Raw genomic sequence first — 26,814 nt, 5'->3', positions numbered from 1 at the left:
CCAAGGCTGAATTTTGTGAAAGAGACTTCAGATACAGTAGGAGGGGACCACTAAGGTCTATGTAAAAGCATCCAAAGAGCACCATGTCATTGAACCTTTACGGCTATTGTAAAAAAACAGTAGTTCAAATCAAAGACAGACATGGTGCGAGGTTAGTTTATTTTAAGATTTTTTAATTCCAAATTGACATTTTTCAGACTATTCACTCAGAGCCCTATATGTACCTTTTAATCAATTGATCTGAGACTAAATGCATCTACTGTGTCATACTAATTAAGTTAATTGATTATTTCAGAACTCAAGCTCAGCCGCTGTGCTTCCATAAAAGAGTCACCATTAAGTCAGCTAAAATAATGTTATTGAGCTGTCAAAGAGGAAATGAAAGCAACAGGGAAGCACTAGACTCACCATGTTTATCTGTTTATGTCACAAAAATATCTCTTTGTTCTGCATTCAGATTTATACTGAAAATTGTTAGAAATTGGCTAGATTGCTTCAATTTGTGTACATTTTTTCAATCAATAAAGCACAATTTGTATTTAAGCCCTACTTTAAAAAATGGAAAAAGGAAAGTCTGTGCAACTATTAGGGTCCGGGTGGAAATAAATAGTTGAAATGGAATGGGAGGTTTTAGTGGGAAAATACAAGTCATAATTGCATTGGGTCATTAAAAATGATTTTTCTCTCTTTCCTTTGTGTGTATAATGTGAGGAGGCCCATATGAATGTTAAGTTGGTTTGAAATGAGAAAGCTCAAAAGCTCCTACTTTAGCGCACAGTGCCAGGCTTTAATATCTGATCATAAACTTAAAATAACACCTGTCAAGCTTTATCCTTCACTTTGCAACTAACCCACTTTAAAAAAAACTCATCCGAGAAATAGAAATGTGGATGTAATGTCTGAATATTGAACTTGAACTATTGAACTACTATTGAATTTGCATCTCTGCGTTTTTAGGCTATGGGCTATTTCTCTACATTTTGGCAAATCTGCAACATTGAAAATTGTGCTGTTCTGGCGATTACTGTAGCAGTTCCTATTCACACAATCACCTGGATTTTTTCTAACACTGAAGAAGTATAATTTTGCCCCCTCACTAGAGTGCAGTTTTGTGTTTTTATTTTCATGTGGTTAAATCTGTCTTACCCACACTTAATCAGGCATGTTGATTAAGTCTCTAATTTGTAGCAGTAGAAAGGAGTAGATTGTGTGTGTGTGTGTGCGTGTGTGCGTGCACGTGTGTGTGTGTGTGTCTGTTGTACATAATATTAGTCAGTCATTGCAGAGGATTACAGTGTCTTCAGAGAACATTTCTGTTTTACATTACTTCATTAGGCTCCCTTTGATAACCTTTCATTTCATATTAGTTTTCATTTAATCCCGACCCCTGTTTGAGCTGCTCTTTGCAATGTGCGGCGTTACGGCACAAGCCTGTGGAGAGACAACACCTCTACAAGTGTAGGGCTGCGTAATTAAGCAATAAGCCACAAGAGGCTGAGCTTTACAGTGAGTTTTGAACAGCTGCTGTGAGATGTGTTGTTAGGCACGACTTGTAAGCTGTACTTGAAATCAGTGTTAAGTACAACCTTTACTGATTTACTGCCTTCTATATAAAAATAGAGTTAATAAATTAATAACAATTAAAAGTAATTAAATACAAAACTAACCTTGAGATCCTTTTGATGCTATTTATGTTCATGTTTGTTGTTAGTGATGGAGTCTGCCATCCCCGTGCTGGATTTATGTCCACAAGGTCTTTTATTGTGAAAGAGTCACACGAGACGCTATGTATTTGACACTGAGGTTTGTGCTGAGAGCAATTGTTAATCAAAAATGCATCTACAAAACCAGACATGAGTTTGTTTGGCTGCCCTGTAAACAGATACACTTGCTCCTCTGTATTTCTGACATATTAGCTGCTCAAGGAGTGTTTCCACCAGTAACTTTACTTTAGCCATGAAATATAATTTGGTTATAATTTTTTTATTTTTACCAAATGCGTTTAACGGACAGTATTGTACATGTCTACCAGCATCTTTGCTGATCAGAAGTAGAGTCAAATTCTGTGAAAACACATTCTAATGTTTTAAAAAACGAAAGAACGAAACAGGCCTGGCAGTAAAAAACTGGTAGCTAGGTTAAGTCTGCCTACTACTCCCACACGTGAACTCAGACAAATGCATCACTGCTGCTCATATATTTAATCAGCTCCACCTCCACCAGGATTTAATTCAATTCAATTTGCAGAGTTATGTGAAGTAGTAAATATAATCCACCCATAGGCTCTAATTGTAATTTTCTTTGAGGGGGTGGGTATTTGTTATTGTGACTCCTTATTCCCCCTCTGTGCATTTTTAATTGTATACTGCGGGATGTGACGAGTAGACTAGACACCTAATATTAACCGTTCATAACTCTTTATTCATATTTTAATAAATCTATTCAAGTTGGCTGCCCGAGGTTTCAGAACATCACATATGCTTGCTGAAAGCTGTAATTTCCTAGATACCCAATAAATCCACCCAATAATGCATTAATGGTCCGAGCCTGTCATCTTTTGTTCATATTGAAATACCAGGCATTTAAATTCCAATCAGTTGTCTCTGAAAATGTTCATCTCACGCCTAGCTCATTAGAAGCTGCATCAACAGACAATATACAGATATAAACGAAGGACCTGTGTGACATTAAGTTGAAATTCTGATGTAGAAATGGATGATTTGATTGTCGTGGAAAGGATTGGTGTTCACATGAAATATTTAATTGCATTGTTTTGCTTATCTTGTCTACCTTAAATTATAGCCCCTTCAAATGTTTTCAAAGAGAGAAAATGAGTGCTCACGCATTCCCTTAAAACAATAACCGGCTGATGTGTTTCTCCTCTCAGTTAATTCCTCCACTGGAAAGCATTTAGTGTCACTTGTGTATAAATGGATTATGGTAAACTGAAAAAAGATATGAGGGCTCACTAACAACTTTCTAGCGTTCTGCATTGCTTTGCCAAAACTGAAGATTTAACAAGGGTTTGTCAAAAGACCAGCAATATAACGTAGTAACGTAGATATCAATATTCACATTGAAGTGGTCATTGTGTAAATCAGATGCAAGTATACAGTTAAATTGTTTTTTAAGTAAAATCTCTGAAATTGACTTAATTAGAGTAGCATTCTCTCATCCTCCGCCGCCTCCTGGCAAATGGTAGAGCTGTTTCTGCTGATAATCTTATCATATTAAGATTTCACTCATCATCCTGTCCCTACAAATCTCCATCTCGTTAATGGATCATCCCTGGGGTATAAACTAATCTAAACAGTCCACCATCTTGTCTGCAGGGCTGAAGATCCGCGAGGTGATGATCAACGTGTCACGTCAGCAGGTGGAGGACTTTCATGGACCGGAGGATTACTGGTGTCTGTGTGTCGCCTGGAGTCACCTGGGAACTTCCAAAAGCCGCAAGGCAACTGTCCGGATCGCCTGTAAGCAAACTGCCACTTTGATACCAGACTGACCTTATTGTCTCTGAAAAGCTTTTTTTCCTGAAACTGGTGGCATGATATTGTGGAATCCATAATTTTCTTCATGTTCATACATGTATGTGCGGGCATGAGAAGGTCACACATGAAACAACTTTTCCATGATGCTGTTGTCGTTGTTTAATGCAGGTTTTTTTATTCTCTTCTCGTAGACCTGAGGAAGAACTTTGAGCAGGACCCCCAAGGCACTGAGGTGCCTCTGAATGGCATGATTGTGTTGCACTGTCGTCCCCCAGAGGGAGTGCCTGTGGCTGAGGTGAGGGCTTCTTGCACTTCAAACAAGTAACATTTTCTCCTTTGTTGCCTGGAGAGGAGTAGTCCTCTGTCTGGTTTACTTACACTGTAACTCTGTATTCATGATACAATGTTTTGTTACTCTCCAGCCAAAGACACATCTGCACTTTTCTCTTCAGTTTAATATAGAAAAGAGCTGCAGTTGATGAGCTGGAGATGCCATTTGTTTAGTGTCTCAGGCTCTCTCTGTTCAAGGAAGAGTGATTATTCATATACTGGGAGTAATATCTATCCATGTGCATCACTATGTTCTCTGTTTGCTATGTTCTCCGGTAAAAGGATGTCTGGCTATGACTTATTTAGATGCCACGTATTCCTTTCACTCTCAATATCATTCCCTCTCTCCCTCCTCGTGCGTGTGTGTGCGCGCATGTGTTTGTGAAAAATAGCCATATTAATTTTTACTATGAATATAAAATGAGGCTCTTGTGGACATTCCTGTTGAGTGGTGTGTGTTGTGCTGCGCTCTGATGTGCGCCTTCATGTGAAGGCTCAGCAGGCAGATATGTCAATATCAAAGCCTTTGTGCCCAAGCATCTGAAGCTCTGCATTTACTTAAAGGCACAGTCCATGATCCATTCGTAAACAAAATTACAGCTGTACCGGCAAATTTCAAAGCACAGGACTGGAACCCTGCTATTACTATCCAAAATGATTGACAGGTCTTTACAAACACTGACTAATAAGTTATTAATTTTGCATGATGCTAATAGTTCAAGCTTTGTTTACATCAGTGCAGTTTGTGAACATCATTATATGTTTTATAATCTTAATATGATCATTTGAGAGACCGTTAGTCAAACTTTATGACTGATTGTTTTTTTATTTGTATTTAAAGGGAAGTTTGTCTTGCCACAGCTGCTCATAGGGGGATGTTGGGTCTCTGTACATTAACGAGACCTCAATATGAAAAGTTTCGTGAGATAACTTCTGTTGTGATTTGGTGCTATATGTGTATATATATATATATATATATATATATATATATATATATATATATATAATATTATATATCAACTTCATCTTTACATAAGTAAAGAATGAAGTTGACTTCAAACAAGCAGACTGAAAATCCAACAAAATCCCAGTGTCATATCAGTCCAATATATATACACACATACAGGTTGACCTCAGTCCAACTGAGCATGTGCGTGTGTTCAAAGTAGCAAGAAGTGAACAAGAAAAAAATCTGGCAGGTCATTACTGCTAACGTCTGCAGACTTCACACGGTGTTCCAGTGTTAGAGATCTTTAACAAATATTAAATATGATCACCGTTGGTAACTTGTCTAATGGCTTTCCACTGAAGACTGGAGGACTATAATAAAAGGGCTACAATTCAACCCTGTTCATCTTAAAACTGAAAGTCAACACCTGTGTGTGTGTGAATATGAATTGTAGCATGGAATTTATATACCCCACACATTTTCTCCAGCTTTGATCACAAAACAAAATGTACATTGGGGCTTGAAGACCCTGAAAGGAAAAAAAAAAAAAAGATCATGGACTCCCTCCACAGAACAGCACACAATGCACTGGAACTGTTTGTGCAGTGTGTGTGGTGGTGTGGTGTGTGTGTGTGTGTGTGTGTGTGTGTGTCTGTGTGTGTGTGTGTGTGTCTGTGTGTGTGTGTGTGAGTGAGAGAGGGGGGGTGATGAATGATTCAGCTCTCACAAATGGAGCATCGGTGTACCACGAGTCTCCCCCATGCATTGTGGTCATCAAATAGGCAACTCCTCATGCATTCATTAATGTGACTCTGGCTAACAGAGAGAATGGTAATAGTAAATAATGCAGGGACAAATCCAGCTCCCTCTAGTATGACTTGCACCGGGAAGAAAATAGTCTCATCAAGAGTTGGGGATGTGGCTGTACTTTTTTTTTTTTCATGACTTTAGGCATTGCTGAAAGGTTAAAACCTTTTTTGGATCCAGCACTGTGAAAATTGGCTCAGAGAGAAGCTGTAGCTCAGCTACAGTTTGAGTTAAAGGAATTGAGGTCATGGTGCAGTGTGATCTTTTGAACCCTATGTGTATTCTAAGGACTATTTATTTTGGTCATGAGATTTATTTGAATGTCTCATATTTCCTCAATTTGCAACGGATCCTGATGAAAATGTAACAGTCGCAGTAATTGCTGAGTTGACCTGATGCAAATGGAATGATTTCCAACTTGCATGCCAACTGCATGCCGTTTTAAGACATCAACGCTGTACAGATGATTTTACAGCTTGAAATCCCCTTAAGTCGTTGCTCTCATTATGTTCTTAGAAGCAACACTAACAGTGAGAGAGAGGGAAGAACTTTATCCGCATCTCGCTGTAACTAAGCCACCCGGGAGTTTACTGGGCTGCTGTGTAGGATGTTAATGAAAATCAGAGAATGCCATATTATCTGTCCCAGCAGTGATAGAAGCAATAATCTGTGCACACAAGTCCGACCACAGAGAATGTATCATAGTAAAACAGCTTAAGTCTGCTTCAGTTTATTGGTGACAAGAGTCAAGATGGCCAAATCTTTTCACTCTGCTCTACTTTTTATAGACAGGGAGCAGCTTAGAATACAGATTATATTTGCTGTGATGTTGAAGTTATTACATTATTGGCTCTGGTTTGGGAATGATAATCACATAATCATTTTTCTTAAAGTAAGGCTGAAATTAAAATTCCCTTTGCCAAAGAAGTCAACATAAATACACATGCTCAGTGTTTGTTTTGACCTGTGTACTTATTTGCTCAGCCATTGTTAATTACATAAACAAAAAGTGATGGGGATTATTGCTAAAGTTAGCAAGCTAGGCTACTTTCAACATTTTCTGAGTGGAATACATACTCAACAACACAATGGGGGCGTCCATATGTTGAATGTTGTAAAGATACAGACGTCAAATCACTGACTGATAGCTAACGCTGACAAAAGAAGAAAAACATCTGGTTTCAATATAAATAGGATATGTCATTATGTCATGCTTCAGTCACCAAAGACACTGACAGTGTGTCTCCTAGCAACTGCTGTCATGGGAAACGCCCACCCAGTTGCCTCAAAATTAGACAGTTTCCACAAATGTGTCAGATGTTTATTCTCTATTGTAAAATGGGCATTATAGCTATAGTGTTGTACTGTAAAGTGTATGTCCGTACTCAAATCGTTAGGGGCAATTTAAAGTTCAGTTCAACTTAAAAACAACAAAGTCTGTGCTGAAATCAAAGTCCCTGGAGGATAAAGATCATGGCCATAATAATGACTGCATAATTAATGTAGCTCTAAGAAAGCAATTAGGGCACCATCAGGGAACATAACTGTCACGGCAAATTGCACTATTTTATTTACTACTCAAGATTTTACAGCCTCACAAAGCGACACAGCACACATCTCAAGCTCAGTTGTCACCATGAAATATTAGTTCGGGAAAGAAAATCTACTAATGACTGATTAAACGCAGTAGCTGAAAGCCCAACCAATTAGTATAGGGGCTGTTTGAAACAGCCAAACCTCATAAAAACACATTTAAAATAGGTGGTATAGATATCAACTGAAGCATGATCCTGGAACAACGTGGCCTTTTTTCAGGCCTTACATTTATTGAATAAGTGTTATAGGATGTATTTTTTACAACCAGGAAAGTGATTCTTGTATCCAGTACCAGTCTCATTGTAAGAGAAAACTGTCAAACATCTATTATACAGCCTACTTCAAATGGCATCCAAGCAAATAGCCGTTGAGTTTTGCAAGCTCTAAACAAGGAAATTGAAAATTATGGCTGCCATTGTAGGGGTAAAAGTTTAGTGGTGGAGAGAGAGAGAGAGAGAAAGGACTCCAATAACTTTAGAAAAAAACTTTTTTGCAATCATTAGCCCCACATTAACAGCCCAAGTATTCTATATACAAAGTGTAATTAATCATCAAGCCTCTCATCCAAAGTCATTTGAAGTACTTAAAATGTAATTATTCAGTGATGAACATAACATTTCTGGAGACGTTGTGGAGATAAACCAAGGACACAACAAGAGTTTTACCACCCCCACCCCTAGAATATGCTGCTGTCAGATTCGGAGGGCTCATTTGTTTAATGTGATTTCATGAAAGTCATTGTTGCATTGAGAAAAGGCCATCCATGACAGAGAGAAGGCGGGGAGAGGGTGCAGGAATGAGGGAAGTGAGAGGAGGAGGTCGCTTGTTAATGAAACTCAACCATAATTGAATCAGATGGGACAAAACCTACTGCGATGCTTTGTAATCGTCTTCGTGTCGCTTTCACTTCCCATTTAAATGATTGTAAATGTAGGTCATTACATTTGCTTTCAGAATAATTGAATGTTGAGGCCTAATGCAGGTAGGAATTGGAATGACTTGAACTGGATGTACTTTTTTTGTGTGTCAGGTTTAAGATGATGCCACTCTGCACATAAACACAAAATGCTTCAGTCCTGTTGGCTCTTCTCAACTTCTTCAAACAGAGTCAAGTTATCAGAAAAATGATACTCTGCTGCATGGTTAATAGACACCCTGCTTTCAATATATATCATGACTTGATTTCATTCGCTCCCTCTCCTCTGGCTGGAAATTACTAAATATCACAAAAGTTAGAGTAAAAACTTTCAGAAGGATACAGTTTTCATTAGCTTCAGTTTAAATTAGCTGCTGTCCAATGGTCAACATGGGGACCTTGGCACCACGTAACCCCGCCACCAGCAAACTGCCATAAAGCCTGGTCGGCTATGTTAGGTGGGGTGTAGTTCAACACCGGTTGCTGCTATCTAAGTGGAACAAATTTGCCAATTAAGCAAATCTGCTTCCTGTCCTCCCGAGGCACTGGCTTATCAGGCTCATTTGAGTCTGTCCTGTCCCTACCTTCTCATCATCATGTGCATCTCTCTATCGCTTTACCCCAAAGGGGAGACTGTAGGACCGACACAGAATGCAAATCACACTCTGGGTTTACGCTCTTCCTAGAGCAAACGCTGGAAGAGAGGAAAGGAGGGGCGGAGTGTGAGAGAGAGAGAGAGATAAATCAAAGCAAAAACATGAGACAGAAAAACCAACCAAAGTACAAGACAGTTATTTTAATCTACTTTAGCATAAGAATTTCCTGAGATAAGGGCCCCAGAAAGGGAACCAAAGAGACTCCACATATATTCTTATTTGACGATCACAGGGAGACTGGAGGGGAAATGATGTGGTCAGTTACACTGAAGAACATCTGAGGCTGTAACGCCTTCCTACTTCTGTCTACTTTTGCTAGACTTTTACAAATGTCTTTATAGTTTCACGATCAGTGGTGGCATGTAACCAAATAATACATTAAGTCAATTACCATACAATTTTGAGGTATTTGAGTATTTCCATGTTTTTAATACACTACTACTACATCTCAGAAGGAAATATTGTACTTTTTACTTCACTACATATATTGCAGAGCTATAGATACTAGTTATGATCTAGATTCAGATTATTAATACAAATTATAAATATACTAAATATACTAATACATGATGATGTATTGTTATAGATTAAGCTACTCGTCAAAATCTGAAGTACCTTAAATCAGGCCCAACTTTCCCAACCTGCAATATTGGTGATGCTTGCACATTATATTCTGAAATGGGCCATTTTTCATAAACTTTTACGGTACTTGCTTTCCACTTCTTTAAACAAATGTTCACACTATTTTCTTACTCATTAGTTCTATTTCGAAAATTGTATTTTTTCCATAGTCTCGAGTGTCTGAAATATGATATCACTTAGGCAGTCTAAAATAAACCCATTGGAAAGGAAGGTGGTAGCCAAAGCTCTTTGTCCTCCTATAAATACATCCAATACAGCCGATACAGGGAACAGGGAACTAGTGTCACAAACACGTAGCTTCTTAAACACTTCAACAGTATTGCAGAGAGGGCGAGTGAGTGAGCCTTCGTGAAGGGCAGATCAATACCGCAGTAATCAATACTTCAACACTCAAACGCAGCACACTTGTTATCGATACCAACTAAAAAGGATTGAATAGAGAGTTGTTGTCTTTTTAAGTGTGGTTTGGAAGGTTTTGGCAGACATAAAATGCACTTAAATAGTTGATATTTGTGTAACTGAACAGACTCTGGTGACTCAAGGGTCCCAGAAGTCCCCACAGCCCTCCTCCTTCACTCTGTTTTTATAAACCTTGCACTTAATGATTGATATAGGTAGATCTGTAAAATGGTTTTATATTCACTGTAAAAGTCAATGTTATTGTCATTTGATATTACAGTAGAAGTAAAGTCTTGAAGGTTTCATGTGCTTGATAGTATTACATTTACAATATTGTATTTAATGGGAATTGTTTTCAGAAATTGGTGTGAATTATCAGCTAGTAATTATGATGATGTATGATGCATGTTTCACTGTTTAATGTGTAGACATCATAGTGCTTTTACTGATCTGGGCACAAATAAGATGATGAAATTACATTTTTTCACTTACTATTGTTAATCTATGAATTTCAAATGATTTAACAAGAGTAATACCACAGTCCACTCTAGAATAAATACTAAAATGTTGACTCATGTAAAAGTACATTATTAACATCAAAATATACTTAACATACAAAAGTGAAAGTATGCAGAATGTCCCATTTCAGAAAAATATATATATTGGATTACAGTTGGGGCTAATTCCAACTACTCAATATGCTTAGCCATAATAATACATCATAATTTATTAGTAGATTATATTTGTATTAACAATCTGATGAGATGTTGGAAGATGTTAAATATAGTGGCAAACATAGTTAAATGTTTAATTTTGAATAAAGTATACAGTAGCATGAAATGGAAGAACTCAAGTTAAGTACAAGGTCCTCAAAATTGCACTTAAATACAATATTTGAGAAAATGTGCTCACAAATGGAGTGGCATAGTGGCATGTCAGAGGGCTCTACAAAGTGTTCCAGACACTTCACAGGGGGTTGCCATAATGGTAGGCAAGTGTCACACACTCTTTTGACAAATGGTGAGGTAAAGTTAACAGTTAACTTTGTCGTTGAGAGAGGTACTTTGTGGTGGAGATTGGTGCCGACACTGACCTTTTTAAAGTATATCGGGGACCATGGTGTGACTGATCCACAATAAATACAGTTTCTTTGTCTGTATCATAAAGAAAAACCTGTATAAGTAACTATACTAGAAGTTACATTCTTTTATAAATGGCAGGCTACAGCAATCCCTGGTTTCATGTTACCCCCGGTATGTAAGAGTATTTTGTAGTGAACAAGTATGATTAAAAAGCCATGAGCTTGTCTAAGGCATCAGATGCCGCCGACGGGGATTGTCAATATAGTTTCAGGGCTTGAGCCCAGGTTTACAGTTACAACAAAAAGCAATAGAGGATGCAGGCTTGTCAAAGAAGACACTTTAGAGAAAGTGAAAAGCAGCAGCAAAGTACAAGAAGTACTTACCCACCTATCTATGCATACATTATATACAGTACCTACTGTTCATACTCTACATGGATTACGCAGCTTTTCTACACTGTAATTTATGTAACATTACCCGCAGGGGGTGGACAACACCACATTCAACTTCTCTGCAATAAAACTACCATAATGGAATTCATAATGTTCATTTTTTGTTGAAAAACAACTTTTAATTTAAGTCAAGGGTAATAAGTTAATGCATTAATTGCACTGTATTGTATTGTTTTATATCATAAGGTTTCCCTGTGATTTTGTTCACCACCATTAGCTTGCACACTGTGATTAACACAAAAATGAATGTGCCCCAATGACATTTATTTGTGTCTTTGTGGAACATTGTAAATGAGAAAAAACACTTCTCTTCATTGCTTTAATAGCCCAAGTGATTAATGTTGCAAATAGACAGTGGCTGAGCATTTATCCAGCTCATTATTTTTACTTGCTACATTGCAATTGAAATTAGATTTGTCATTGAAAGAAATGTTTATAAAGTAATACAGTGTAGCATTTATTTCTTGCTGTAGGCAATGCTTTTGGTTTTTACTCTGTTTCCTAAGGTGTCTTATTATCCCCTAAATGTTGAAATATATTTAATTTCGGCAACATAATGGTTACATCTTGGTACCTGTCAAGTTCAATTTTGGCAATGCTCTATAAATATGAATCCCATCTGAATATATGTCGGGAGAGAACAAAGGGTTGGGGGTTAATTTTCAATTCAGTGAATTCTCCGCAATATATTTCTCAATCACAGTTGTTTATAGCCGCCTAAATAGGTTGTTTTTTTTCACTTTTGTTGGTGTTTTTTTTTCTGAAATGAATGGGAGTGTATTTTCAAGTCATTTGAACATAATGTGCTGAGTAGAAATAGTAAGTTGTGCTTGAATTGATTTAAGGTGCACAACTGACCTTACAACACTGAATTTGTATAATCATATAAGTTCTTCTTCTCTGATAATAGTTGACCAATAGCTTCTTCCCCCATTCAATTATGTTGACCTTTTCTCACATCATAACAACACATGCAGTTACAGTAATTTGAAAATAGTCTGCAAAAGTAAAGCCATATAAGACAGGAGCTTCAGCGTGAATGTTGTGTGTTGCTTGTTTAACACCAGATCAGCTGTTGGTTCATTATTACATTACAGCTTCTAATGGCTTTGTCTGTCTCTGTGTCAGCCAATTCCTAATTTCACATTTTCTTGTCAGCTTTTTCCCCTGCCATGTTCAAACTCTCTCATCGTTTCAGATCCTGCCACTCCCACCTGCCCTGCAGTTACCACTGTGTTCCCGCCATTTTCCATCCCGTCACACCTGTTCCCAACTTTCATTCATTCCTCCCCTGCCTGCCTTTTTGACACCTGCTTGCTAACATAATCCCCTTTTGGATAGGTTTGCCTCCCCTCCCCTGCCTGGGGACAGGTGTTGTAAATGAGCGTTTCACTAAACAGTACATCTGGTCCTTGTGCATAAATGCATGTTACTATTCAAATGCTACAGTGATATCCATAAAAGAAAAGAAAAAAACTAAACTAAATACCTGATTGTAACCTTGGCCTGTTTTCAGCCTCAAGTTAACTTTTTATTTAACTGGCCTGGTCTCAGAGTAATGCTTTAAGGGTCAAACCTGTTTTTAAAGAGCCTTTTACATCTTCTCTCTGTGACATTTGAGATGCCTTTTAGGGAGAATCTATTCAAATACTGCAGACAATACAAAGAGAGTGTATAATGTGACCCTGGTAAAAAAAAAAGCACAACAGAGCTCACCTCTGTCATCCTTTTGTAAAAGAGGCTGCAGTGTTTGCGGAGAAGGTGATAAAGCACAAACCTCCTTGTTGTCAAGGTTAATTCCCTACTTCCCAGATAGTAGACAGGGCCACAGACAGTGTTTTAGTGAAGGCAAACTTTGTACAATCAGAGGAACAACTGCGTACCAGACATTACTCTATATTTTTTAAACAATAAGACCTCTAGATAGATAGATAGATAGATAGATAGATAGATAGATAGATAGATAGATAGATAGATAGATAGATAGATAGATAGATAGATAGCACTAATTTTGCACTATGAAAGGTTGAAATAGATTGCTTCCATAATGAAGTAGATTTTATAGTAGCAGCTGTGGAGAATGTCAAACAGCATGGACGGCAACACGGGGGTTGATTAGACATTGAAGGTGTGAAATAGTGAAAGGCAAAACACATAAAGACCAGGATTGATGAAATGGCTGATACAGCCCACCAGTCCAGTGTGGTTTCTTTGCTTGTCTTGAAGGCTGTGGAGCCAAATGATGAAAAGATATAAATTAAAGGCACATGATGAAAGACTTCTTGGGCCATCAAAAGGAGAAAAAAACGTTTGTGACAACATGACTCCTGATTTATTGATTTCCCGGCTCAATTTTTTCATCCAGGGTGCTTGGAAAGAGCAAAGCAATCTCTGAGTTTGTTGACCGTTGTTATATTCCCTTGGCAAATGGACACTCCCCACAAACACACACACGCAAACAAACAAACACACTGGAGTACAGACCCATGCACAAACACATGGAGCTCCCAGTGGGGTGGAGTTTTTAATCCTCAAATACACTGCCATAAATCAAACCCCACTCCCTCATGCCCCAGCTCGTCTCTCTCAATGAAAAGCTCAAGCCAGTGGCACATTAATAGCAATTTACAGGACCAGTCATGCGAGAAGAGGAGCATCAACAAAGCGTCCTTTATTTTGTAATTCCTTAATACTTTCAATCACTACACGGACACTGAATTGGTAAAGAGTAGATGTGACCTACCTACCGCATCACCCCCTCTTAGTGAATGTCATGTTGTACCTTAACAACAAACCCCTAACCTTGCAAACAGAATTATCTTAATACATGTAGTGTGGGGAAAAACATTGGAACTAAAATGATGTGTAACTGTCTTTGGGAAAGTCCTGAAAGGACAGTGTTTAGTGTTAAGGAATGGCATCAGTACCTTTCTAAAAGTCTAAAAGTAAGGAATAACAATTTTGATGTAGTTAGCATAAAGGAAGAAATAACAATGTTGATGTACAATGGTTAGCTAAAAGTAAGGAATAACAGTATTGACATAGTGAGCTAAAAGTGAGGTATAACAGTTTTGACATAGCTAAAAGTAAGGTAAAACAGTTTTGACATAGTTAGCTAAAAGTAAAGAATAATAGTTTTGACATAGTTAGCTAAAAGTAAGGTATAACAGTTTTGACATAGCTAAAAGTAAGGAATACCAGTTTCCATGTAGGTAGCTAAAAGTAAGTAGGCCTAATAACAGTTTTGACATTGTCAGCTAAAAGTTATGAATAAACAGTTGAAATAGCTAAAAGGAATGGAAAAGCAGCTAATATAGTTTGCTTAAAGTCATAAATGGCAGCGTAAACATTTTGAGATTTAATCATTATTATTCAAAACCAGACTGAAATACAAATGGTATTGTTCACAAGTTCACACATTCACCGAAAAAAACAACATGAGAGATTTGTAGCTGAAAATAGTTAGTGTTAAGAAACACACACTTTCACTATAAAGTATTTAATCTGTCACTTCTTCAAATGCGTTTTTGTCTATACATGAAAGCCTTTTGTTTACTCATGCAATACACTGTTGTTTTCAGGTGGAATGGCTAAAAAATGAAGAACCTCTCAACTCTGATGGTGCCATTGATACAAGAGGCGACCATAATCTCATCATCTCTGAAGCCCGTCTCTCTGATTCCGGAAACTATACCTGTGTTGCCAGCAACATCGTGGCCAAGAGACGCAGTGCCACTGCCACTGTTGTAGTTTATGGTAAGAAATCAAATTCTACATATACTGTATGATATATTTTTTTTTAAATTGAGTCTGAGCCAAAAAAGTGTGACGATGCAAATCTTTATAGTTTGCAGTACAGGTGATCAAAACAATGTCACACAGCTTTCTTGTCTGCCTCAAAATATCAATTTTCACTTCAGAAGAAGGCTGTCAAATTGACACCTCAAGCCAATTCCCCAAAGTCATTAATATAAAAAGCACTCCTCAACCACAGCGTGTGGTCTTTTTTCACACAAGACTAATGAGCAGGCAATGGGCAAGTGATCCCTCATGTGTAAAAACAAGGAGACACAGACACAATATTTACAAGAACTCAATTATTAATGATGGAAAGGCAGTAACGTGGACTGTCACAACTCCCCGTGCTTTATCTGCCAGTGCTGAACCACCTTGGGTGGAGCGCTTTGTATAGCTGGAGGCTAGCAGATGCTGTTTCCAGCATTTATATAACCCTGTAGAGAGCTCTGCAAAGACAAAGGAGAATAAGTGGAATTATAATGTCATACTAGCACCACCTAATTTTACACCAGAACGATACCTTGTTAATTGAAGTATTTTAAGTGTTATTTTACTGACCTTTTAGCCTGTTATTTTTAGTTTTGTGGGGAGGGAATTTACCTGCTGCAAATCCTCTAATTCTTTCTGACACCCTGTTGTTGAGGCCCATCAACCATTAATTTCCTTAATGCAAATGAAGTCCAGACAGGCTTAGTACTCCAAATAGCCTCTGACAGATGTACAATGGTGGAAGACTAGTATTTGTTGTCCTATGACAGCAAATGAGACGATTAGTCAATCATCCCGCATTATTTTAGGCTACAAATCAGAGGAGGAAGTAGACAGAAGGGAAGACACCATTGATCACCTTTGTAAGGACACCTCAGTTTTTCCTGATTTTCACTTTTGAGTGAACCCCTGGGATGCAGACTGTGCAGATTAGTGTTAACCACAGAATGTAGGTCAGACGTCATTCTTGTACTATCTGTTCATCCCTTTCCTTTCATCCTTTCACACATACAGTGAATGGGGGCTGGTCCTCGTGGACAGACTGGTCTCCCTGTAATGTACGCTGTGGTCGCGGTGTACAGAAACGTTCTCGCACTTGCACAAATCCAGCTCCTCTCAATGGCGGAGCCTTCTGTGAGGGCATGTCGGTACAGAAGAGCACCTGCAACACACTGTGTCCAGGTACGCACAAGCACATAGTTTTCATGCTGTTAGTGTTTGTCCATCTTAAAAACTGTTGTCAACTTACAGGTTACAGTTAATGTTTAAACCTTGTGTTGTCTTCCCTTTTTGTTTTTCTGGGTCAAACTTTCAAAGAACTTTTTTTTTTTAATGCTTTGGCCTCCTTCAATACAAAAGGTATTGTCACTTTTTCAGTTTTTTGTCACTTTTTCCAATGTTTTTGAAGCTTTTTCTGACATTTCTTTAAATGAAAGTGATGTAGTAGTTATTTTACCATCCATGTTATATTTCTGAGATAGGATTTTTTTAGGCAATGGGTTAAATTGGACTCGAGGACAACAGCAGGGTTAAGTCGTGAAAAGATGCTTAAACAAATTGCATTTATTGTTTGTTTTCTTGCCTCAAAGAAATGCTGCAAAATGGTTTTTATTTTTATTGTTTTATTTTATTCTAACTTAATATCTTTGGCTTTTTAAAATATTTTCTGTTATTGTAGCGTGGGGGGAGCTACAACTGCATTGTGAAATCCTGTACAATGACGATTAAGTGCAGCCTTGAACCTTGTAAAAAGTATATAAAACATTAGTAGTAGTTTTTTTGGAAGTTATGTGCTGGAACTAGTTCTTGCTAGATAGTGACTTTTGGGAATCATTACAGATACTGAGCCTGATCAAGAAAGTTGATGTATTTACTCTTCAGCCTTTTTACAGGTTGAAATAACAAGTTATTACTTGTTAATTAGTAACAATTAGAAGTTCTGGTCAGCAGACTCTTTTTTTGTCTTTGGACAGAGCCAGGCTAGCTGTTTCCCCCTGCTTCCAGTTTTAATGCTAAGCTAAGTAAACCATCTGCTGACCCGAGCTTTGTATTTAACAAGGTTACTCTTGGCAAAAAAGCAAATAATTGTATTTCCTACAATGTTGAAGTGTTCTTTCTTTTTAATGTCAGCATAGCCTTGAATGCATCAGTGTGGAGAGGTTTTTCTCAGCTCACAAATGCACTGCCACACAATAATACAGTAAATGTGACAAAAAGTAAAGGCAACAAAATGCTCTCTGGGATTGATAACTCAGGCGCGTTTAAAGCCTTTGTAAGGTGATTGTCTTACCTGTAATTAACAGAGAACAATGTCAGTCTTAAAGGTAGGAAATCAGTCAAAAAGCTTGAGGTACACTTTAGCAGTAAATTCCTTTCCAACAGTTACATTATACCATAAATGCATTGCACGTCTCCACTGCTGATAGTAGTGACAGTGGTTTATATATAAAATCTAATGCAGTGGACCAGTGAAAAGCAAATCATGATAAAATGCATTAGAAATGGAGAGAGGGAGTCAAAAAGAAAGGCATACAGTAAGGAGAGTTTGAGAAAGAGAAACAAACAACTGAAGCTTAGGATGGGAGAGGAAGAGCAGAGCAGCAGTTTCAGTTATCAAAACTTCTGTGTAATCTGCTCTGCCCAAGTGTTTTTTCTAGACAAATTCATGATTTCAACCACCGCACGAGTATAAAAGGAAATGCTCATCAATTTTAAAGGAAAAAAAAGTTATCAGTGGAAGGCAGTGCACTCCTGCAAACATTATCTCCCCTTTGCCAACTGCCTCCTTCTGAAGGATTCTTACTGCCGCATAACATAAACAGGGTGCATTTGCGTTTAGATTAGCCGGAAGAAGGAAACCTTTAGTTCATTTGGAGGTGGAAAGGAGGCTTGATGGAGTATAACATAACCAGAGTGCCTTTGTGCTCCAAGTTAGTACGGCGGCTCAACCTTTTGGCACCCTGAGGAGGAGAATGTTTTCCAGAAGTTAGAAGTGCAGCTGTTAGGGTTTTCTCATAAAGTCCCAAAAACTATTAAATGTATCAACGTAGGTTGATTGTTTGAATCTTACATGCGTATAGGGAGGTTTTTTTGTCATGTCAGTTAAAAAAGAATTGGTTCTCTTTTTCTGTATTTTTCTCTGTCTTTTTTATTCTTTTGTACTTTGCGTTTACTGCATGGGTGTGTTTGTTCACACATTAAAAGGGATTATGAATGTACTCAGACCATGCATTATGCGCATCAAATCTGTGTATGTGCATCCTTGTATTCATAAACGTTGAATGTGTACATTATATGTGATTCCCTCAGTGGATGGCGGATGGGGAGAGTGGAGCGAGTGGTCGGTGTGTAGTTCAGACTGTGAGAGGCAGCGCGGCAGAGAGTGTACAGCTCCGGAGCCCAAACATGGAGGACGGCTGTGTGATGGGGTGGCACTGGCTACAGACAACTGCACCGGCGGCCTCTGCACACAGAGTGGGTAACACCGCCATCTCTCTCCACTGTTTAACAATGAGAAACTGATAGTTCAGTGTCATTTCTGTTGGTCCTATTGTGTTCGGGGACTGTGTCATTATAGATTTACTGTTTATAATTTTTGGCAGTGTGGGCTAGATCATGATAGTCATTATACTCATGCTCATTACCAGAACCCTCATCCATCTCCATTATTCATCCTCTCCACATACACGCACAGTGTGCACAGGCATGGATGCATACACAAGTAGTAATTAAATCAACTAAGTAGCATTAGCTTGTAGCATTTAAAAAGGTCAACGAGAAACTCTCAAATTCTGATGTTTCTCTGTCTTTGCAGATCGAAAGTTGCTACATGATGCTAAGCCACAGGGTGAGTTTGTCCTCAGCTTGCATTACTGACTATTATGTTATTTTAAAGATATCACTGTCTACGAAGAATACTTATGCAATCCTTTACTTGATACACTGACCAGATAATATTAGATATAAATTGGCCGGAAAGTGTTGATTGTTTCAGATAGGCTCACCGCTCTTATTTAGAGCCAGCATCACTTTTTTAAATTACTTGCATCTGCCGCTTGTGTCAGCTGTTGCTAGGCTACACTGTCTATTTGCTGGAGTTGTAAAGTAACATAATGTCCATGTTTGACAAGTGCCAACACAATGTTTTTTATTGAGAACTCTGACCCACCGCTGGCAGTAAGTGAAAGAAATATGTCTGGTGGTTTAGTCTAGCAAATCAGAAACTTTACCAATACAAAGCGTGTTGCCATAAAATAAGAAACATTTTGATGTCTGGAAAGCAACCATGGTATAAGAGGGTTAAATGACTCTGACAGGTTTTGTTATGAAAGCTAACACATTCTGCATGACTCATTGTGAATTATCCCATAGTTAGAATAGAGGGGAGAGTAATTTAAGATACAGATATTGTGACAGACAGGCAGTTAACAAGATGTCTGAATAATGAGAGGAAAATACACAAAATGTTTCAGTTCATTGCAAGCAAATATGTAAGCAGATAGGAGAAGAACTACATTTTTGTTAAAAAAACAAAACAAAAAAAACATTCAATTTCCAGTCTGTTTGTGATTTTTGTGTCATGGAGTACACATTTCTGATTGAAACAGTTAGGCAGAAGACTGTGATGGTTAGTAAGCGTTTTCTCCACCCTTGGCATCCATTTTCACTCCATTTACAATAACATACAGTATGCTGGATCATGTCACTAGTTAGTAATTTCAAGAGGAATTCAAGTAAAATACCATTTACTCCTGTAACATTGTGTGGTTAAACTGTATTCTGTAGGTACAATATTGTTAAACAGTCATGCGTGATGATCAATTCTATCAACCGAATCATCTGTTCCCAACTTCGTTATTACCTCAGTTTTACTTCTGTACAAATTTACTGTCAGTTTCCATAAATCATTTTTTTTTGGATTCATCAGGTATAGCATTTCAAGCCACTGGGCCAGTGGTTTGTGTCTCTGCATGCATTGCTTTGTGCATTTTTGTCGTCAGGGGTAATGGGCCATGTACGTGTTGATTACAGATGCATAGTTGAAGCCATAGGCACATGTTCTCCTTACTTGTCCTTTAACACAGTTACGTATTTTTGTTCGTCAGAAATGGGAAAAAGTATGCAACCAAGCTGCCAAAACTTCCCAAGCCCCCAATTAACCTGGTACTGTAGCTGTTAATGCCGCTTTGCATTATTTGTCAATTTGTCCCCATTTGAGCTTCAGGCTACTTAGAGGATTTCTCAGCATGTCCTCTTTCGGCGCAGATCTCATTATCTTTCAAGAACAAGCTAGGCCCTTTATTTCCCACTCGTTCTTTTTCCTTTGTGGAGTTGGCTGCAGTACTGGTGGGACAAGATAGAGCATAATCATTGCCGATGAGCTAATTTAATGAATTGGTTTTGTCACATTATCCCATAGGAACGCGGAGTGCCTCCAACACTAGAGCCAAGCCGTGTTTGAAATGACAGTCAGGTGCTGGGTTGATTATAATCTCCTTCCATCCGAGGTTCCTCATTAGTAGCTTTAACACTTCACGAAGGAACAATGAAGCTGTGCATCAGGAGGCAGGGCAGACGAGGAATAGAAAACAAAAAAGGTGCTAAAGTAGTGTGAAACCAGGTTCGACTTGCTTCCCATAAAATAGTTCCATATATTTAACTCAGCTTCACAGAGTTTCAGTTTATTCTGGGAGAAAATGTCTTGCAGCTTCTTAATTAATAAGCACAGCAGACTAAGTAGAAAGCAAGAAAAAGTTACTCAAAAATCTTCTTCTCTCTTTTACTTACTCTTGCTTTCCAAGGTGTGGAGAACAGCAGCGATGTGGCCTTGTATGCAGGCCTTGCTGCGGGGGTGGTGACAGTGGTGCTGCTGATCATCGCTGTCACTCTTTACCGAAGGAGCCAGAGTGAGTATGGTGTGGATGTCATCGACTCCTCCGCCCTCACTGGGGGCTTCCAATCCTTCAGCTTCAAGACCTCTCGTCAAGGTGAGCCAGTGACTTTGCGTCTTACAAATCCAATTCACACGTAAAATTGTGCAATTAAATGCTACATCCCTCTGTGAACATAGGCATCCCATCGCATACTGTATCCAAACTGGGAAGACAAAAATGAATAAGAGGCTCTTAATGTAACTAATGGTTGAAATAACAAAGAGTAGATGGAAAAGATGAGAACATAATCCGGAAAAGTTACAGTAGATAAGTACAATGTTTAATGTAAGTTTTGTTAAGCTTCCTGTACTAATTTCCTTCATGTCATATCCTGAGGAGGACACTTTTGATAATTAACTGTATACATTCAGAATATAAGGCATACGGTACAGCAAGTTGTGTGGATCATTTGCTAGAGTTTGGTGCCATGTTGGATAATTTGATGAATTCATTGATAGATGCACGCTGTTTAACTCCTGCAGAATTATACTCAACACACACGATAAATTAGTTGATACATAAATTCTGTATGACTTGCTTTTATGTTCACACCTATGACTTCTGCTGCTGTATAAAAGCTGAAGGTTTTTATAAACTAAAAGTGAACAAACGCGTACAGTATGTAGAGCCAACAGTTGTAGGTGATCATTATGGCTTTTGATATAAATTTACACTTGTACTAGACACTAAACGTTTTTAATCTATATTAGAAATATGAACAAACTCAACCTACCTGATGATTTTGAAGAGCCTCTTCACCATCTAAAGTGTTCTTTGCACTTGACCTTGTAATAAGAGGTTGTTAAAGAGCAGTTAAAAACAAGTACTAAAATTGCTCTTCACAATCTAATCTGCATAAATACAACCCACCTTGGCACAAGATGGTTCATTTGGATTCACAAAATGACGAAACAGGCACGAGCACAAGAAAGGCTCCTGCACCAACAAAAAATGGCATTTGGATTGCATTTGTATTTATGTATCTATTTAAATCTTTTTTTTTACGTTGACTATGCTATTAATGTATCAATCTGGTGATCGTAGTCAAGAATATGAGGATTTGGTTGATTTCCTTTTCACAAAATAACAAAATGATAAGTAGCTTTTTGACTGCAAGTGCAATCACACTATTCCAATTTGTTTCATGATTCAAAAGACTCAGGAAATCTGTCTAAAATCAAATTAGGTTCTACCGTTTGCCTGGTATTACAATGAGATGGCATTATAATATAAATGAAGTGTCATTCTCCTCCAAACATAAGAACTACGCACGAATGAAAAAGGGACTCAGGAAACATGTCTCATTTTTCAGCTTGTCTCTAGGTGAGCAAAAATTTACAGCTCACACACACACACACACACACACGCACAGAAGACCACAAGATACATCATGTGGTTCTGATTCTGGTGCACTAATATACTATAAATGTACTCACATATTAATGTCATGGTATGTAATATAAACTGCAGAACATGTGAGTAAGCCATACAATTTTGTATATACTGTATATTATGTAAACTGTATATGTGTATGAATAATGCATACACATACACATAATTTCCTTGTATAGTGATATTACTACATAAATTATTGAAAGGGTTTAGGGCCAAATGATCATTTAACATTTGTTTACTTGATCCTGTTGGAGATTCTTGCTCTAGTGCATTAAATGTCAAATAAAATGCATTATAAAGCTTAATCTATAATGCACACCATGCATGTATTGCTTTATTGCAAACATCAGTATACCCCAAGCAATTAACGTTACTACTAAAAACTTGTGGTACAAGCACATTTTGTGTTCTAAACAGTTTTTCAATTGAACATATCTATTATTACTTAGACCTTCTTTAGTACCATAACGTCAGCAAAAAATAAACAAGAGGTGTATCATCAGGGTAGTGAGTCAGTTTGTGGCATTATCTGCTGTTTTTGTATCATCTATCTAACAGACAGCAAAACTTCAATTAATTATTCATGATTCCAAAATTAAAATGTAACTTATTAGTGTTTAAATTTTTGTTTACCCGGCTCCCGAATGAGTATTTGTGGCCCTACATTTCCAACATCAGAGCTCAGAAGCGAGGTGTGTTTTGCCCCACAGATTGAGGCATATTTTTACAAGGCTGCATTATGGGTCGCCACAGCAACAGCTCTCAGCAGGGCATAATAAAGTTCATTTTGATAACACAGCAGGAGCCAGAGAAAGCTTTAATCTTGGTCCCTGTTCTCCTTGATAGAGGGGCTAGAACAGCCCAACCTCCATAAAATCCAACATGCCCTCCCCTCCCCTCCCTATATGTTGCAGCCTGTTACACACTGCCACAGCAGTTACACAGTAATCATTTCATTTCACTTCTTTTTTGCAAAGACATCCTTGATCACGAGTCACTATGACAACACCTACGCCAATTCCCCCAAAAAAAGAGAAATCGGCAGTGAACATTTCTTTGCTCATTAGGGAAAAACCACGCCGTTTGCTTAACCGTGTCTTAAGCCGTCATTTCATGCTCGCTGAAAAAGCTTTTGAATCATTAATCACACAAAAAAATTCACATTACAAAAAAAGATTTACCTGATCTATAATAACTTTTCTCTATTTCTTTTTTGATTGACAAGGTACTGTGATTTAATTCCAGTACAACATACATACTGTACAATCGGCTCCAGTATGTGACTGATTGGGTGCATCACTTGCTGTAGCTGCAGCACCACCCTCACCTCCACCTGCACCTCCTGATGTTGGAAATGTACAGTATATGTAAAGAAAAATGTAAATATTCACATGAGTTTATTGTTAATAAATCGATAATTTAATTCAATGGCAATTTTTTGGGGACTGTCACAGCACTTTTGTTTTTAAACTACCATGACATCAGATTTAAGCATATGATTACACACTAGCTGTTGTTGTTATGCAGATTCAACTTTTAATTGAGACATTGATACGGTAAGGTGTCTGCCTTTCCTGTATTCGTGGTAATGATAGTGTGGTGATAGTCATAGGTGGATAAAACTAATAGTCATGACACGTTTTAGGTTTAATTGTTGAGGCAGTCTAGTTTAAAGTGTCACTCTCTGCAAATGTTATGTCTAATTGTTGACAGTAATTAGCAATTTCTGTTTGTGTGTTTTTCAGCAAACCCCCTGCTAATTAATTCATCCATGCAACCTGATCTGACAGTGTCACGTACCTACACCAGCCCCATGTGTTTTCAGGACTCTATTGACAAGGAGCTGATGGCCGAGCGCTCACTCCTTGACCCATTGCCCGATCTCCAAGTCAAAGGTCAGAAAATGAAAGTGTTTTGAAAGTCCAATGTCTGTGGTGGTCAACTACTTTTGGCAAGGCAAGAGTTACAGAGCAGTGTGCAGTTCTGCCGTTGCAGTCACAGGGATAATCCGTCTTGCTTTGAACCTGCTTTGAGGCAATCTCTAAGAAAGCTGTCACAAAGAAAAATGGTCATCACCTTGAAAGCCATCACGAATTGACCATTCGCTATGCCGCGTCCTCCTTAGTCGCTGTTGCTACGTTTGTCAAGCGTTCCGCTCTTGCTCAGACTTGCAGTTTACAGTGATATACCACTCTTCATTTATGATTATGTTTGAAAGAATGGGTCCTTGAGTTCCAATATGTTATTTCCATGGCCTAGAAAAATTCAATCAATATTTGGGAACATGAGCTACTTTCTTTCTCTCTCAAAGCCAGAAACCAGAGAACTTGTCATCAATTATAAAGTCTGGAGCTGCTCCTTAGACAATACCCATATTCTATATGGATGTATAGATTTAAATAGAGGTATAGACATATGCATATATTGTATTCATAAATAGATATATGAAGTGTCTTTGACCATAAGAATAACATGTATGGAAAATGAGCGTAGCTCCCCTTTAATGTCTCCAGCTGCTTTCAGGATGAGGACAACTAATTTTTTGGCAAGCATAACACTAATTTGATTAAGGTTGGCCAGAATCTGCACGCTCCTTGGCATTGGAAGTATTGCTCTGTTACAAGGGGCGGGGCTAGAAGGGGGGTACGGGGTGGCACTGCCCCCCCCCCCCCCCAAATTTGATTGCCCCATCCATTGGGCTAGAGTGCTGTCAATCTGACAATTGTGATTTCCATTGGATCGTCACTTTGCTTCCTGTTCTTTCAATTTTCCCAGCCATTGTCACCAATTAATGTTTCCATGATTCTGATTCAATGGATCCAGTACTGGAATTGTTGTTGTTTTTTAAGGTAGGGAAGGTTTAAGGTTTAAAATGAGAACAAGTGAAACTAATCCCTGAATTGCCTCTGTAGGTTACACTTTAGGTTAGCCGGACGTCTGCAGTTTACGTAAAAGCAGAGAAACACGCTGGTTAATCCATTCCTCATACTTCTGCACTTGTGTTTTGGGGTTTAGAAAGGCTAAATGAAAGATGCCAGCCTTACAAACTCTTCAATACTGAGTATCACTCTTACTACAGCCCCGTGCACATTGCTTCAGCTTTTGAAGACATACAAAGCTTGACAGGCTTGCTGAGTCTAGTTTCGGTTGCTAAGCTACTGTATTATTGGACTACGGCTGTTTGGGGAATGGTCAAGTGTAGAAGGATTGGTTTTACAGACACCATACTGGACTTTAGAGTAATCTTCAAGAGCTATTTTCTCACTGTTACATGCTGCTGGAATTTTTTAAAACGGAAATTATAGTGATGCCATATTTTCTTTTCTGTTGGTCTAATGTTTATGATCTCAGTTTGTTTGACTGCAATAAGGTTGCTGTTATTTATTGTATCCCTAGGTGTGGCAGAAAGGGCGGAGTACCATGTCATGTCCCACCCTCAGACATTTCCAAGGGGCCTGGCTCCAGACTATAGAGGGGTTGCAGTTGGGACGACGCTGGGCAGAAGAGGCAAAAACCTTTTCACTCCGCAAGTCTCTTTGACTCCCTGCAAGCCTCTCCACAAAGCTACTGCCGTGTTTGGTCATGCTGGAGGAAGGCTGGTGGTGCCTAACACAGGTGAGCCTACTGTGAACAAAAAAAAAACTAGAAATCGCATCGAAGCTGAAATCTATAACTTACTTCACTTTAAATCTACAGCAAAGCTGATACAAGGATTCTTGTATTGCATTTTAGAAGTTGTTTGACCTTGTCAGTGTTGGTCTGCAGCGAATATGTGGAAATGTCTCCAATTGACCAAGTAACATGAACAGGAATACATTATTTAGGGAATTTATAAAGTTAGACAGCATTGGCATTTCTAAGTGACTGGCGCGTCTTTACCCCATCAATATTTCTCAGTATATGGAAAGTACCATAGTAAATCCATAATCTTGTTTGTTTTGCTAGACTTTCTTTTTAGCTTAACACACTGTACACCATGAAGAAAATAGTGCATGTTATAGTAGGTAAGTAAAGTTTATTTCTAGAGTACATTTAAAGGGGTGCTATGCAGTTTTGGCCATTTCTTTGCTTTTTGCTCGCAGGTTTCTCTACAGAGCTTCCCCTACAGCTTTGGAATAGTGTGAAAAACTCCATTGCTACCTTGTCAGCTGGTTCCTAAATGGGCGTACGTGTACAGTGCCGTGAAGTAATTTGTTACATCGCGTGACCTGATATCACGCAATTCTTCCTGATGCTGAGTCCAGCGACTCCCCGGTCAAAAGTTGCAAGGGGGGGGGTTTCCGTTCACGGGCGCTAGGGGGAAGCGAGACAACCACCATTCAACACAAAAATAAGTAATATAATCATTCCAATGACTCCAAAGCTGTTCAGTTAAGG

The 26,814-nt window shown here is 38.3% G+C and overlaps 1 protein-coding gene across 1 annotated transcript in view; it reads left to right on the top strand.

Moving 5' to 3' along the window:
• The window catches only part of LOC116704220 (netrin receptor UNC5D), a 202,641-nt gene that overhangs the window by 154,938 nt on the left and 20,889 nt on the right, over positions 1-26,814 (top strand). Inside the window, exons 3-11 of the mRNA XM_032539517.1 lie at positions 3,333-3,476; positions 3,686-3,789; positions 14,905-15,079; positions 16,124-16,291; positions 18,419-18,583; positions 18,924-18,956; positions 20,911-21,096; positions 24,183-24,332; positions 25,834-26,052. Of these exons, the coding sequence (XP_032395408.1) occupies positions 3,333-3,476; positions 3,686-3,789; positions 14,905-15,079; positions 16,124-16,291; positions 18,419-18,583; positions 18,924-18,956; positions 20,911-21,096; positions 24,183-24,332; positions 25,834-26,052 (1,344 nt within the window). The remainder of the gene's footprint in view (positions 1-3,332; positions 3,477-3,685; positions 3,790-14,904; positions 15,080-16,123; positions 16,292-18,418; positions 18,584-18,923; positions 18,957-20,910; positions 21,097-24,182; positions 24,333-25,833; positions 26,053-26,814) is intronic.

Source organism: Etheostoma spectabile, chromosome 16 (genome assembly GCF_008692095.1).
Source record: "Etheostoma spectabile isolate EspeVRDwgs_2016 chromosome 16, UIUC_Espe_1.0, whole genome shotgun sequence".
NCBI classification, from domain to species: domain Eukaryota; kingdom Metazoa; phylum Chordata; class Actinopteri; order Perciformes; family Percidae; genus Etheostoma; species Etheostoma spectabile.
Note: the sequence above shows the minus strand (reverse complement) of the source record. Positions and strands in the feature narration are given on the sequence as shown.